Genomic DNA, 14288 nt, shown 5'->3' on the forward strand with positions numbered 1-14288 from the left:
GGCTTCTATCAGAGGGCTGTTATGAGCAGAGGTGGCAAATCCAGCTGAAATTAAAAACCCTGCCACAGTTTGGCTCCGGCTACAGGTGCTTCTACTGAATCTGCCTGTGAAACACCTGTGGCTAAAGCCAAACTGTGGCAGGGTTTTTACTTTCTGGCCCTGGATTTGCCACCTCTGGTTTTGAGGGTGAAATCAAATAAATGTTTAATTGTCTCATCGTAGTATTCGCCGCTCAGTGAGATACAGGCTTAATAAAAGTTGTAAGTCAAGGTATCGCTGTACATACACTACACACAAAACTTTTCAGGATTAACCTAAAATGCACTATAAACTTTACCTCAATATGGCCTTCTCTAAACTTTTGATTTGAATTTACATGTCCAGTTGCCTCATGACTAATTAGTTGATCTGGTCTCATTCTCAGATTGAGGAAATGAAGCAGTTACGTTGCAAAAACAGATTACTACAAATCGACATTGACTGCCTCACCAAGGAAATTGATCTCTTTCAAAAAAGAGGTAAGTGTATCACTTATAATGCATATGTGTAAGGCTTAGTGTATCTGATATGCTGAAAATAAGCCTTGACTGTTGGAGGTCAGGTAGGGCACGAGCCCGGGTCTTGTCACATCCTCCCTGCGAATGCCGACAAGGTGCGACTATTGTAATGTTAACTACTGGTTCTTCCTGAATTGCATCCTGTAGCTGTTAAGTAACATGGGATTTATTGGCCCTCCGAGCACCCCGCTGCTGGCAGAAATAAAAACAGAAGCCAGCCACTTTGATAACAACTTGCATGAACAGTTAGATGTGAACTTTTGAAAGTTGATACATATAGTACATTTGATCAGTAATGATACCACAACACTGTGAACTATTTTCCAAGTTGTAATATGGTAGTTAGATTTAGTGTAATTTTTTTGATGCCATTCATATTAAAATTTAAAATCGCCTGGCTTGAGGTTTCAAAAGCAATAGGGGGTGGGGGGCAACCTTTATTTATTTATTTATTATTTTATTTGTATTATTATTATTTATTGGGGGGGGGGTGCTCATTGGCAGTTTATTCCTACTTATACACAATCTCTCTGTAATTATACTGGGCCTCAGTTATTCATACATTTTCCTGTTCGCCATCGGGCCTGGTTCCTATCCCGTGGTTCCTAAACGAATAGCTGGAGTCCACAGTACACACCACCTCATTGTCAGATTCAATTGCAATTCAGAATCAGTTTTTTTCCATGCATTTTTCTTACTGAGCACGACTTTTAGAAGATTTGGCCAAAGTCATTTTTTCCGGTGTTTTCAGAAAACACGAAAAACTGAACCAAGTGATTATGCATTAATAATTTTATTTCAATGAATGATCTGTTTACCTAAGGACGAAGCTGATTTTAGCAGAGGTTACCAGCGTACTGTAATCTACGTCCCTCTTAGATCTTTGCTTGAGGATGTGCCAAACCAAAAGTTTCTGAACAGGGTTGAGATCACGGTAGGATGGGGGCCATACCATGAGTTTTTCCCCTTTTATGCCTATAGCAGCGAATGATGCGGAGGTATTCCTTGCAGCGTGAGATTGTGCACTGATGTGTGTCGTACAATTCTGAATTGTGACAATGGATAGATTAGTGTATGGTTGGTGGATGACCACCAAGGCTGCTACATCGTAGTGCAGCATGTTTTGAGCCGGAATCACGGGGAGAGAGCTGGAGAGCTGAAGGTGTGAAAATAACCTCTGGAAAGTATGTGGAGTTTCTGACTGACTACGGGCTTAACTCAACTCATCTTATTTTTATTTATTTTTTTATAAAATAACTGGATTTTGCAAAACAAAGTCATAAATCTGATGCATAAAAATAATAATAATAATAATTATTATTATTATTATACTTTAAATAAATTAGTTAAAAAGCCTGTAATTAAATTGCTTTGTTTTTTTATCGAGTCCCACTCCTACTATTTACATTAGGGAGGTAACGATATTAATACATCACGATACAATATTATCACGATATGAACCTCACAATGCGATAATTATTACAATATTGTGGGGAGGTAGGCGATATTGAAAAGCTCACAATATTATTAAAAAAAAAAGCTTGTATTGGAAAAAAACACAGTATTCTGTTTTTGTACATACAGTAATTTCCGGACTATAAGCCTCTACTTTTTTCACTTGCATTCAACCCTGCCGCTTATACAAAGGTGCGGCTTATCCATCAGATCACAAGGGGGCGCACTATAAAGGAAGTGCAAGAGCGTCAGGCAGAGCAAAACAAACCAAATACAGTAGGAGAGAGAGAACGAGAGCGAGGCAATTTGTGCCCTCATTATGGAAAAGAAAGTAGCGGGAACCCGGTGCAGTAAAATTAAAACACCTGCGGCTTACAGTCGGGTGCGGCTTATATGTGTAACAAACTCGAGCATTCCCCAAATTTAGCTAGCGCGGCTTATAGTCAGCTGCGCCTTGTAGTCCAGAAATTACTGTAATAACAGCAAGTGAAAAAGAAATAGGCTTGGCCTGTCAATTTACTGTCTTGTGCTCCTATTGGCTCAGTGGCACAAAGTATCATGGTGTATGTAGTTCACAGTGCTGTGTTCGGCTGAAGTGGATAAAAAGTCTTGTTTTTTGTTTTGTTTTTTGACAGAGACGTTGAAAAGTATTTGCCGGTATGACTGATTTAAGGGAGTCATAACCGCTGCAGTATTTCTGGTTTGAATATAGTTTTGTCCATGTGAGCAATAATTAGACCATGTTTTCACTTTGGACTGTTTAATTTTCTTGTGTGTATGTGTGTGTGGTTTCTGTAGAACATAAAATAGAAATACAATTACAAACAAATCTCTCATCTATACCATCTATACAATGCTAATTAGCTGAGGTCATAATTAAACGATCCATTCTAGAGACACGTGTGTGACATTCACGCAACAATTGTGTTGTTATTCCAGGCTTCAGGCTTGGCAATAATTGAGACCTTATAAATTATAGGATATTTATTGTGTCTTAGGTCATCTCTGTCAGCATATATAAGTAGTTTAGCTTCATCCCTTCTCCAAGATTCTGAGGCAAATGTGCTTTGTCACAAAAACAGAATTTTGACAAGTACAAAATTCTTGAGAGGACAACACAATGAAAAATACAAGAAATACTATATCAATTAACACTTTATTAAGCTAAAATCGATATTTTTGTGAATAGCCAAAACGAACAGTGTATATGAACATTTGTGTATGTCACGTGCATGACCAAGTGTGAAATAGAGGAAATAAGTCAAAATCTATCTGTAAATACCATGCAAGAATATTATTTTTATGCAAATTATGGTAACGTTAGCCAAACTACAATTAATAAACAGTGTTCTACAGTCTGTTTGGACTTACTACAATGCAGGAGTAAGCCAAACATTGGCACCAATGACCCCCACGATCACGTACGGCTTGAAGAAATCTTTCCAAAATTATATATATAAAAAAATCTTTCTGAAAATATATATGTGGTTGTCATGGCAATGGCTGTATTGTGTTTGCAAAAAATATTATTAGTATTCCTTTGTTTGTTTTGTTTTTCTTTGCATATTCGCAAAGTCTAATTTTTTTGCACTTAATTTAGGTCTGGCGAAAAATTAATTTTAATATGTGTTTACTTGTATTTAACATAGTATGAAAAATGTAGTGACAATCATTTAATACTACAATGAAAAATACTGCACAACAAATTCATTGCAGGGCTTCAGTGAGTGTTCACAACATCCCGATGATTCCCGAAATATAATGTGAACAAAGCTTTTGGTTTTTGATCGTGAAAACGCTAACCAAATTGAAGGACAATGTTCTGAACCATGCCCACATCAATTGATTTGTATCGCTTAGTTGAAACTATAGTAAGCAAATTACACATCGCTAGTGTGTCTGTCTCTTCATACTGTATTCTATTTGAGGTGAGTCAGTTATTTATTGACTTGTTTTATTAAAACGATAATTATAATTTGCAGTCCAGCATCATTCGAGCAGATTTAATTATTTGAGGGAATATAAAATCAATTGTGAAAATACATTTATGGCCTCTGCTTAACCAGAAATGCAAATCCACTCTTAAATGCAGTTTAAAACTGAAAAGCTTTCTCTTTATCTATTTACAGGACCACACTTCAATCCAAGCGCAATCCATAATTTCTATGACAACATTGGATTTGTTGGTCCTGTCCCACCAAAACCCAAAAGTACTTTAACAGTTGGTAAGTTTAGAAGGATTGCATGGTCTACTTGCCTAGTTTCTAAATTATTATTTATATGTAGAATATATCAATGCAATGGTTTGATACAACATAGTTGTATACCATTGTAAACTGTGACAATAGTAAACGTTTGTTAAATTAATATCTCTCTGAGAGTGTCAATAAAAAATGAATATCAATAACTTTATCAAGTCTATTGGAGGTGCAGGCATACCTAGTGTGGTCAGTTTGTGTATAAAATCCTCTTTAGCTTGTCCTCTCTTGAGTCACAGGTGAGCTGGAGCCTATCCCAAGCTGATGTTAAGCAAGACACACACCTTAGATGTGGCTCATATAGACCATTCATACCTCCACTATAAAGTCTTATATTTACCTCATTTAGAGTCTTAAATTGAACAAATGTGCATGGGTTTAGAATGTGGGAGAAAACTAGAGTAGTTGGAGAACACCAATGCTAACTTGAAAATAACGCACAAAATCTACATATTAGGAAGTCTAGTAGCGCCGGGATTTGAACCCTGAACCTCAACTGTGGGGCTTTCTGGTGCCAGCGATTCTCAACCTCCGTGCTATGGCAAATTAATCTGCTTTCAGATCATCGGAAAATTGTCCAATTTCACCTAACTAGCCCCAAAATGATTAATTTATTTGTCTTGATCTTTGTTCATCTATCCAACGTTGTATGGTGACAGCAGAACATTTACAACTAGATGGCAGAAGGTGCAGTTTGTACAGTAGTGACTTGAGATACAAGTGACCCGACTCTTAAGTGTGCGTTTGTTTGTTTATTTATTTATTTAATTATTTATTTCCCTGACCACAAGTAAGGCACCTCACTTCACAACAAAGGAAAGACAGTTTGAGAATTATAATTAGTTTTTTTTAATGCTTTTAATTGTTAATTTTTTTCATTATGACCTGAAGTTTACTGTCAAGCTCAACATAAAACAAAGAGAATAACACGTTGTGTATTCCAAACGACCATATAGTCTCCGCTACCTTATTGCTAATAGACATTACAATGGGAAACTCCATAGGTACACGGGCAGACAGTTAGTATCAACGTTACGCTTTAAGCAACCGTATGATATCTGAACACAAACAGTGCAACTCATGTAGACAGACCACATAATAGTCATGTATTCTTTATCTTCTGTTCAAATTCAATTCAACATCCTGCGGGGTGGAGTCCATTTAAATTCAAATTCATCCATTGAATTGAAAATTTTATTCTGAAATTCGGAATTTTGCCAGCCCTGTGTGAAATGTTGACGCCACTGTTTGAATTCGATGCACTTAGCGTTGTTTTCCTCTCCATGGCAGGCAATAAGAGTCTGGCGGAGCAGGAGGAAGACGAGGGCACGCAGTGGAGTTGCACCGGCTGCACCTTCCTCAACCACCCGGCCCTTAACCGCTGTGAAGAGTGCGACCTCCTACGGGACTTCTGAGCCAGAGAGGCCGCCACGTGCCCCTCCGCCTGCTTTCTACCACGCTTGAATCGGGGAAAATAAAGGGCTTTACAATTCTTTCCCTAGATGGATGAAAACCCTGATGGGGTGTAATCATCGTGCAGCCTTTTTCCTCCATTTTTTTACCCATCTAAAGTTTGCAGAATGCTGTCCTCCTGAAGGTTTGACTGGATAATGTTTACAGCTTGTGTTTCTTCCTAAAGGCAGGCACAGTTGGATAATACCTCACGTTAGACACTCAGATTGTGTGGGGTCCTTTTATTTTCATGCTCAACGTCCCCCTCCCTCAGGGGGGGCGAGGGGGAATGCCTTGCTGCTCCCATTTACAGTATTACGAGCATGACCCCTTGCAGTGTCACACGTACGCAACGCAGGCACTCATGTGCCTTTTGCCAAACGGTATTTTTCCTCCCGCGGTGGCTTGTCGGGGATTCGGGCACGTCGGGCCGCTGCACTCTATCTGAAGGGAAAACTAACAGACTACTCGTGGACCTGGTTTGTTGTTTCTAGGGGATGTTAAAGGGCCAGCCGGCAGCATCACTGCCTTTGAAATGTGCCTCATACGCCGTTTTCCAATATGCCTTCCTTTGACTTCAAAAATGAAAAAAATGCATGCTTTGTGTACAGAAAGTCCCTTTTTACTGTACATAATTTTAGAATGTGCTTTCTTCCTCACACTATGAATCATTTGTATTTCCTGTAAGTATAGCTTAATAGACTTTGTTACTTGTTTAGTTTCCCTCTTATTAAACCAATAAGTGACACAACCCCACCCCCTTTGTAAGCATGTCAATTTCTGCAAGGGTTGCAGGAGCAGGGAAGAAATAATCTCACAGTCATCAGAAAGCGCCACCTGCGGTGGGTTCAACGTCACTCGTGTCACTGCTCGCAGTTCTGTGGACCATCTGCAGAGGAAGTAAAGCAACATTTTTTCCCCTTCTTCCCAAAACACCAAAAATGCCAGAAATCACAATTACAATCTGCCTCTTTTTTTTTTCTTTTTTTTACTTGAATGTGGGTTTAATATTTTGGGACAGCAACACTTCATTGAAAAAAGACATTTCCAGCACAATCTTCACATCTGAATGCTCCTCAAACAGCTAAAAAAAAAAAAAAATTCCTATTTGTCAATGTGCGTCTATTGTGCTTCTCTTTTGTTGTGGTACTGAGGTTCATAGTGAATATGTCAAAAGTGTCCTTAATAAAGGTCAGAATTTTTACTTTGAGGGAAACTATAAAAAAAAAAAAAGCACAACTTGGCTGTTCACTTTGTGTACTCTTTATTTATTTATTTATATATATATATATATATATATATATATATATATATATATAGCCTCTTTGCATTTAAAAAAAACCTAATTGATTTGCATTTGTTCCTTTAATTAGAACTATTAAATTTGTATCTTTTCACCTACATTTTATTGCCAAATTTTAAATCTATTAAAAGTTGTTTTTTTTAAAGACAGAGGGAAAAGCAATATGTCTCTGAAGCACTTAATGCCAAACATTTGTCTTTTTTTTTCCAGCCCAAAGAAAAACATTTCAGCTTCATCTTGGTTTAAAGAGACAGTTTATTTGGTTTTATCAAATGGAGAGAAAAAAATAGAATAATTTCAATATCTAAATTGTTTCTTTTTGTACAATTTAATTTAATAAGATCTGGGAAAACTCTTTGTAACAGCTAAGTTATTTGTATAAAAAACATATATAATAATTAAAACGAGGAGGGAAAAGGAAATAAAATCGATTCAGATTTTTGGGAAAGAGCATGGGTTTGACTGTTGTGTTTTGTCCACTAGGAGGCAGTGTAGGGCTTCGTTTCAAGGTGTCGTGCATGAATTCCACCCATCCATTCTCTTACTGTGATAGAAGCCATTCTTGTCAAGCACCCAACCTCAAACTGATCATCATTGCGTCAACTTGGGGTGAGCATTTGATTAATTACTGAAGCAATACGAGAATCCCTGCGTTTGAACTCCCGTTTCGATGCCACTGACGTGGTAGGCTGGGTAAACCTATTGTATTGGAGGTGTGTGTGGATGTATTCTATAGTGCCTTGCAGAAGCATATCATTTTTACACATTATATTTACTCTGAGATGGGACTAAGTGGTGCATTTCTCAGGTCTTAGATTTGAGTTTCAATGTGCTCAAGTAACTGGCAGATAACAAGCAGGCCTCCACTGCATTTCAAGCAAGTCATCACTTGTTAAGTCCCACACTCTTGCTCAGTGACACACTCGTTACATTGTGATTGAGCAGAATACCCAAAAAAAATAGTTAAACAACTGGAAGAATGAAATTATATGCTGTATATCGGGTCAGTGTTTTGCAAACTACTTGAAAATTGTAGTGTGCTAAGATACAAGTGTTAGAGTAGACAATATTAAGTATTGTACTCTTTGCGTGTTCAATTAACTGAATGGTGAGATTCTGTTGAAGGAGTTCCTTTGCAAAGGTTTTAATTACCAGAAGCTTCTGGTCCACATAAGACAGACCATCCAAGCGATGTCTCTGTTCAAAATGTGTCTTTCTCTCCAGCTCACATCGTTATTTATTCACAAAAAGGGTTCAGAAAAAGGTCAGCCCACAACACACCTGGTTACAACTGAATACAAGAGAATCCGTTCCCATGGATATAAATCAGATTAAAAGAATACAATAATAATAAGCCTGACTCCCTTGGTGACACAGCAAAATCCCCGGAACCTCCCTTTAGATTACGGAATGAATAGACAGACCCGTTGCTCTTTCTCATGAAAGTAACACAGATAAGAATGTAGGTCTATTCATACAGCCATACTGAGTTAACATAATTATATACGGCTAAAATATAATTTAAAACTAAAAAACAATGTTAATAACTCATCATTCCCTCATTTGAGCTCTTGAGAGCTCAACAAATTAAAACATTTTTTTTTCAATGGTTGTGTGGTAAAAATAATTATCCTTAAAACATCCCTTTAGCAGAAGAGGAGGTAGTTTAGCAATCATATGACATTAAAAAACAATTTGATACATTTAAAAGATTTTTAGTGAAATAAGCATAGCATATGTGAGGCTTAACATAAAATGTTGTTCATTAAAAAGTGTCGCAATGTATCGGCAGACGAATATGTGTTCTTTGAAGCCATCTTGTGATGAAGTTCTTTGAAGGTCTTTTTTTTTTTTTTTAATGAAAAGAGTGTCGCAATAGTTCGTCTCTTCTTTAAGAATTTGGGGTAGACTACCCAAATTCTTCGATTTGTCACCTGGGATTATTCTGCCCAAAATGTGACTGATCAAAGGAATGATTGCCCAAGAAAAGGCACTTGCTCTTGATCCGTTGACTGATGTCCTCAAACGGCAGCTCCGGAACCGGGCACGGATTCAGCTGACGTGGCTCCAGGTCGGAGGTGATAAGATTGATGCTCCAGTTGTGGAATTTCGTCTCTCCTTTCAACCTGAGAGCATCAGTTGATGAGATGGCCGAGCCTGGCACGTCTCCTTTCCAGTTGTGGAATTTCTCCTCATCAACCCCCTGGGGCCGTTCTCCTGAGTGCAGAAACTTTTCATTTTTAGTTTCTCATAAACTCACATAAATTTTATTTGGAGGAAAAAACCCTGATAGTTTTTGTTAGTTGGGATTAGTAAATGTTATTTGATTAAGATCCGTAGGTCCTGTGCTGTTGGAACAGGAAAAGATCTATTTTTGTGGCATTAAAATAGAGCCCAGCCCTTGATTGAGTTGAATGACATTCGCTCATTCATTAATATAAGACAGAGCTTGTAAATATTTATCTTTCAAATAGGTTTTGTTCAATAATAGGTAATTTTTTACCATGACTAAATTTGTTCTAAATTTGCATAACTGTGCCTTTCATATCTCTTATTCTCTTCCCAGAATCCCATGACCGGCCGAATCCTGGCATGCTGGGAAAAACTCACATATCTTCATATTATCTATACTCTTTTGCAAACACTGGGCTCCAAACATTACATTTTTCAAATATGATTCTGAGATAAAATATATAATATAATATAATTACCTTCATTCGGCGAATATGCATTATTGTCCTTGCTTGCTTCAGACTTACTTTGCGATCGATTTCCTCTGATAGATTTCTTCATATTCAAACTGTGAATTATCATTTTCAAACTCATCCTGTCAATTGGAGTGTAGGCCGATACCCCACAACCTTTTTAATTTCGTTTTTAAGTTTGATTTTAATTTTCTAACTCGTCTACATTGGTTAAATTCTTAAACATAAACTCCCTCATTTGACAAAGATCCACTGATTTTTTCAAACACGTCAAGATAAAGGGAGGACAAAATAGAGACCTCATGACTCAAAAGACGTCATAAATAACTCAACCCTCTAAATCAGGCTATGAGATAAACAAAAGAGCTACAAAACACTATAAAACTAAACATAAGCAGATACAACTTAAGACACTAATATATGATGACTTTGGGGCCATAAAAATAGAGGTAACCATATTACTCTAATTCTCCTAGAGTCCCAAAAATTATTTAAACTGCTAATCAACCTCACCTCTTTTACAGATTAGTGGGGCTGAGGATAAAATCTAATCTTTCACATATTAGCGGGGCTCATAAAAAACACAGCACACAAAATATTTCTGGGATTTATAAATCACAGTGCTGTTAAAAAAAAAAAATCAAACTTAGCCATCAAACTCTTAGTTAGTCTTTTACTTGTTACTACTCATTTTATTCTATAATTTATTTTATACTATAGCTGCAGCTGGACGAAGTCCAAAAAAGTTCCTCACGGGGAAAATAAAAATATATCATATCATAACATATTAATAAAATTCCCATTGTACCAATTCAGAAACTGATTCTCCCAAAAATATAGGCAAAAATTTAGTAGGCTATAGATTGAAATAAATTTTCTCAATCCCTCATTTCAAATTTACATATGTCGTTTTCAATTTCCTGAAATATCTTGCTATAGATCACAGTTCCCCACTCAACACATTAAAAATGCCTTGCATATCACTATGTAGCATTTTACTGAATGGATCACATCTCATTCCGACCACCAACTTTCTCAGTCCAGACCCCCAGCAAAAGGCAGGACGGCAGCTGTTGTCAATGTTCAGTCCTGGCCAGCAGGGCGGCTGCTGTGGCAGCAATGTTCAGAGCAGGCATTTAGATTTCCTCTGGATGCAAAACAGCCATAGGGGAGAAGTCACTAGAATGAGGCGTATACACAGTCACTGGGCATTGAGGAATTTGAACATCATGTTTTTCTTAGGCACAGGACGAGAAGACTGTTGCTCTGCGGCTTTTGACCTTTGATCTCTGCTACATCCATTCAGACGCAGTCTGCAATGTGGATCCGATGACACACAGTCTTTCTGAGAGCTCACCTGATCAAAAAATGCACATTCGTTGATACAATGCTTTAAAAATGCCAGACTGAGGATATGGGATCATAGCAAGACAGTTCACTCCCTGCTTTCTCAAAAATGTTTCGTAAAAAAACACAGCCTCTTTATTCATTTCTCTTTTTTTTTCAATACCCCTTCAAATAGCTACTAGCCATACAACGTATCAGCAGCTGGGGCGCATCCCGTTCGCAGTTTGTAATCAGTGAAGGCCATCAAACCCTCATCTGCCTTGGAACTCAAACATCAGTTTCTGAAATGACACACTCAGAAAAAAAACAAATATTAAAAATCATTATCAACATGTCAATTTCAAAAACATTCATAACTCCTTATTCAACTATCTTACTTCCAGCCACAGCTATAAAGATGTAGGCATAATTATATCAACTCTCAAACAAAATGCCATTATTTTATCATTACTCTTTATACATTTGTCCCGAAAAGGGAAAGTTAACAAATTAACCATCGTCATCAATCATTAAAGTGTAAAGATTTATTAGCTCAGTCAAATACTATTACTTATTTTATATTGTTTATCATTCCTCTCTTACCATATTGACAAAAAAAGAGTCCCATTACGAGGACACATTATGCTCACAGCGCACAGCTCAGCCCCCACCTTTTTTTCTAACCTAGAAACGGGGGAAGGGGGGGGGGAATCTTAACATTATAAATCGCAAAACCTATTTTATCCCATTCCAATTAATAAAACAAACGCCACTATCACAACAGTCTCATCTCACACAAAAACAACACCAAACTTAGTTAAAAATATCGATGAAAAACAAACAAAATCCCCATATGCACATTTCTCACATACAAACCCCCACCTTTTTTTAGAAGCTAGGTCACACACTCAAATGCATACGCACACACTCTTCAGTCATTATAAAAAAAAAAAAAAAAAACGGTGTTATTCCTTCAATTCGTTGTCTACAAATCTTATAGCATTTAAACTGCAGTTTTATACGGTGATTTCAGTAAACGGGTAACTTTGAACAACCCATCCGTAAACTGCTCCACAAATGCTGGAGTCATTTTAGCATCAAATTCAGCCTTTTTCCATTACCAACAAAGAAAATACAAAAGTCTGACATACCATTTTGTCCAGCGAAAGCTTTGTATACAATCGATCCATAGTTCGTTTTTTCATTGTTCATCGACGCTTTTATTTTTCGCTGAACCGGAAGCGCATTCAGGACAAACCATTCTGTATCCGGGTCGAAATCGCCTCCATTTTGTTTATAGTTTTTGATGTATACATTCGGTTTTAATACAGTGACGTCTCACTTTTAATATTAATAGTTCAATATGTTAACACATATGGCCACACACAGACAGACATAAGAATTACGTGACCTCTCGTTTATACACAGCGGTTACCCAATCCCGCTGAGCTAAACTGTTCTCCATACATTGCAAAATTTCTGCAAGGCACTCATTTTCAAAATAAAATGTCACGTACCATCGAATTTAACCGTAGAACAAAAGGAATTCATACGGTAATCCTGACCCCAAAACTACAAAAATAGGAACGCCAAAACTGAAATAAAATCTTTCACGTAATCTCTCGATTGCAAATACAGTGATACAAAAATCCAATCATCGCTGTAATCAACCTGGACCCCTTTCTGTTCAATTTCAAACAGGCGCTTTTTCAAATAAAAGACATATTACGTGTAGAGAACTTTCACACCAAGAGCCATGAACAATTATGTTACTTGTCCTCAAATCCGGCCAAAACTGCTTAAAAAACAGAAGCGCGTACCATAATCTTCGCGATCCTTAGTAACAAGAAGGACTTGTTACGTCATCCGGCAAACCCTTTTATTCAATATATATTATGGTCTAAGGATTCTTCATAGCGTTGACGAAAAACAAAACAAATCAAAAAATTAACCGCTATTTCTTCCTGTACAAAAAAAGCTTCATCACTTCGAGTCTGCATTACGTCACCTTCAAATGCACCACTCCACGACGTGTTTAGTTCAATATCGTCGGAATTATCACAACTTACAATAGAACGACATCAAACTACACTCGTTCACACAGATCTCTTTTAAAATTTAGACAATTTTGGAAGACGAAAAAACCAGCTGCAGCGGACCAGACAGACAAAACCTCTTCTACGTGGATAACAGTCTCCACTTACCGTACTTTATTTATTTAGGCCTAGAAGTTCCGCCCGTCCTTGAACGCCGCAGCTTGTTCCACGTCAGAATAACACCTTCCGTTTGGTTCAACGGAGGAGACCATTCGTTATAATTCAGCGTCTGCGGTCACCATTTGTTAGAGTAGACAATATTAAGTATTGTACTCTTTGCGTGTTCAATTAACTGAATGGTGAGATTCTGTTGAAGGAGTTCCTTTGCAAAGGTTTTAATTACCAGAAGCTTCTGGTCCACATAAGACAGACCATCCAAGCGATGTCTCTGTTCAAAATGTGTCTTTCTCTCCAGCTCACATCGTTATTTATTCACAAAAAGGGTTCAGAAAAAGGTCAGCCCACAACACACCTGGTTACAACTGAATACAAGAGAATCCGTTCCCATGGATATAAATCAGATTAAAAGAATACAATAATAATAAGCCTGACTCCCTTGGTGACACAGCAAAATCCCCGGAACCTCCCTTTAGATTACGGAATGAATAGACAGACCCGTTGCTCTTTCTCATGAAAGTAACACAGATAAGAATGTAGGTCTATTCATACAGCCATACTGAGTTAACATAATTATATACGGCTAAAATATAATTTAAAACTAAAAAACAATGTTAATAACTCATCACAAGCTATTGTACATTAAATGTAGCTAAACTATACTGGGGTGTCAGAGAAATAATTGTAGCTACAATAAAATAAGTAGCTACACTACTTTAGTTAGGTGGAGCCTCTAAAAGAAAAACGTTGTAATTGTGCTATAGTGTATAAATGAACGCTTAAAGACCTTGTCAAATAAATTCAGAGTTTTATTTATTATACTATTATTATTTTCCGTCTTTTATCCATAGTATTTGTCTTTAACAGATGAATACCAACAATTTTGTCCATTTCTGTATGATGATGAGAGCGATGAGGCAGATACTCTTGCCTTTAACTGGGAATAAAGTATCATGGTTAAACATATTTTGGGGCTCCTTCTTCAAATGTTCTGTAATAGAACTATGCTATAACGTTAG

The 14288-nt window shown here is 37.2% G+C and overlaps 1 protein-coding gene across 3 annotated transcripts in view; it reads left to right on the forward strand.

Moving 5' to 3' along the window:
- The window catches only part of tab2 (TGF-beta activated kinase 1 (MAP3K7) binding protein 2), a 48988-nt gene extending 42510 nt beyond the window's left edge, over nucleotides 1-6478 (forward strand). For 2 of the 3 annotated variants that reach the window (XM_086061844.1, XM_086061845.1), the window contains 3 exons: nucleotides 425-518; nucleotides 4142-4237; nucleotides 5561-6478. In XM_086061844.1, the coding sequence (XP_085917970.1) occupies nucleotides 425-518; nucleotides 4142-4237; nucleotides 5561-5685 (315 nt within the window). In that variant the 3' untranslated portion in view covers nucleotides 5686-6478. The remainder of the gene's footprint in view (nucleotides 1-424; nucleotides 519-4141; nucleotides 4238-5560) is intronic. The other variant, XM_086061846.1, reaches the window with a different exon arrangement.
- The last annotated feature ends 7810 nt before the right edge of the window (nucleotides 6479-14288 follow it).

The sequence above is a fragment of the Leptonotus elevatus genome, chromosome 18 (genome assembly GCF_054856555.1).
Source record: "Leptonotus elevatus isolate MCC_2025b chromosome 18, RoL_Lele_1.0, whole genome shotgun sequence".
Taxonomy (NCBI): Eukaryota; Metazoa; Chordata; class Actinopteri; order Syngnathiformes; family Syngnathidae; genus Leptonotus; species Leptonotus elevatus.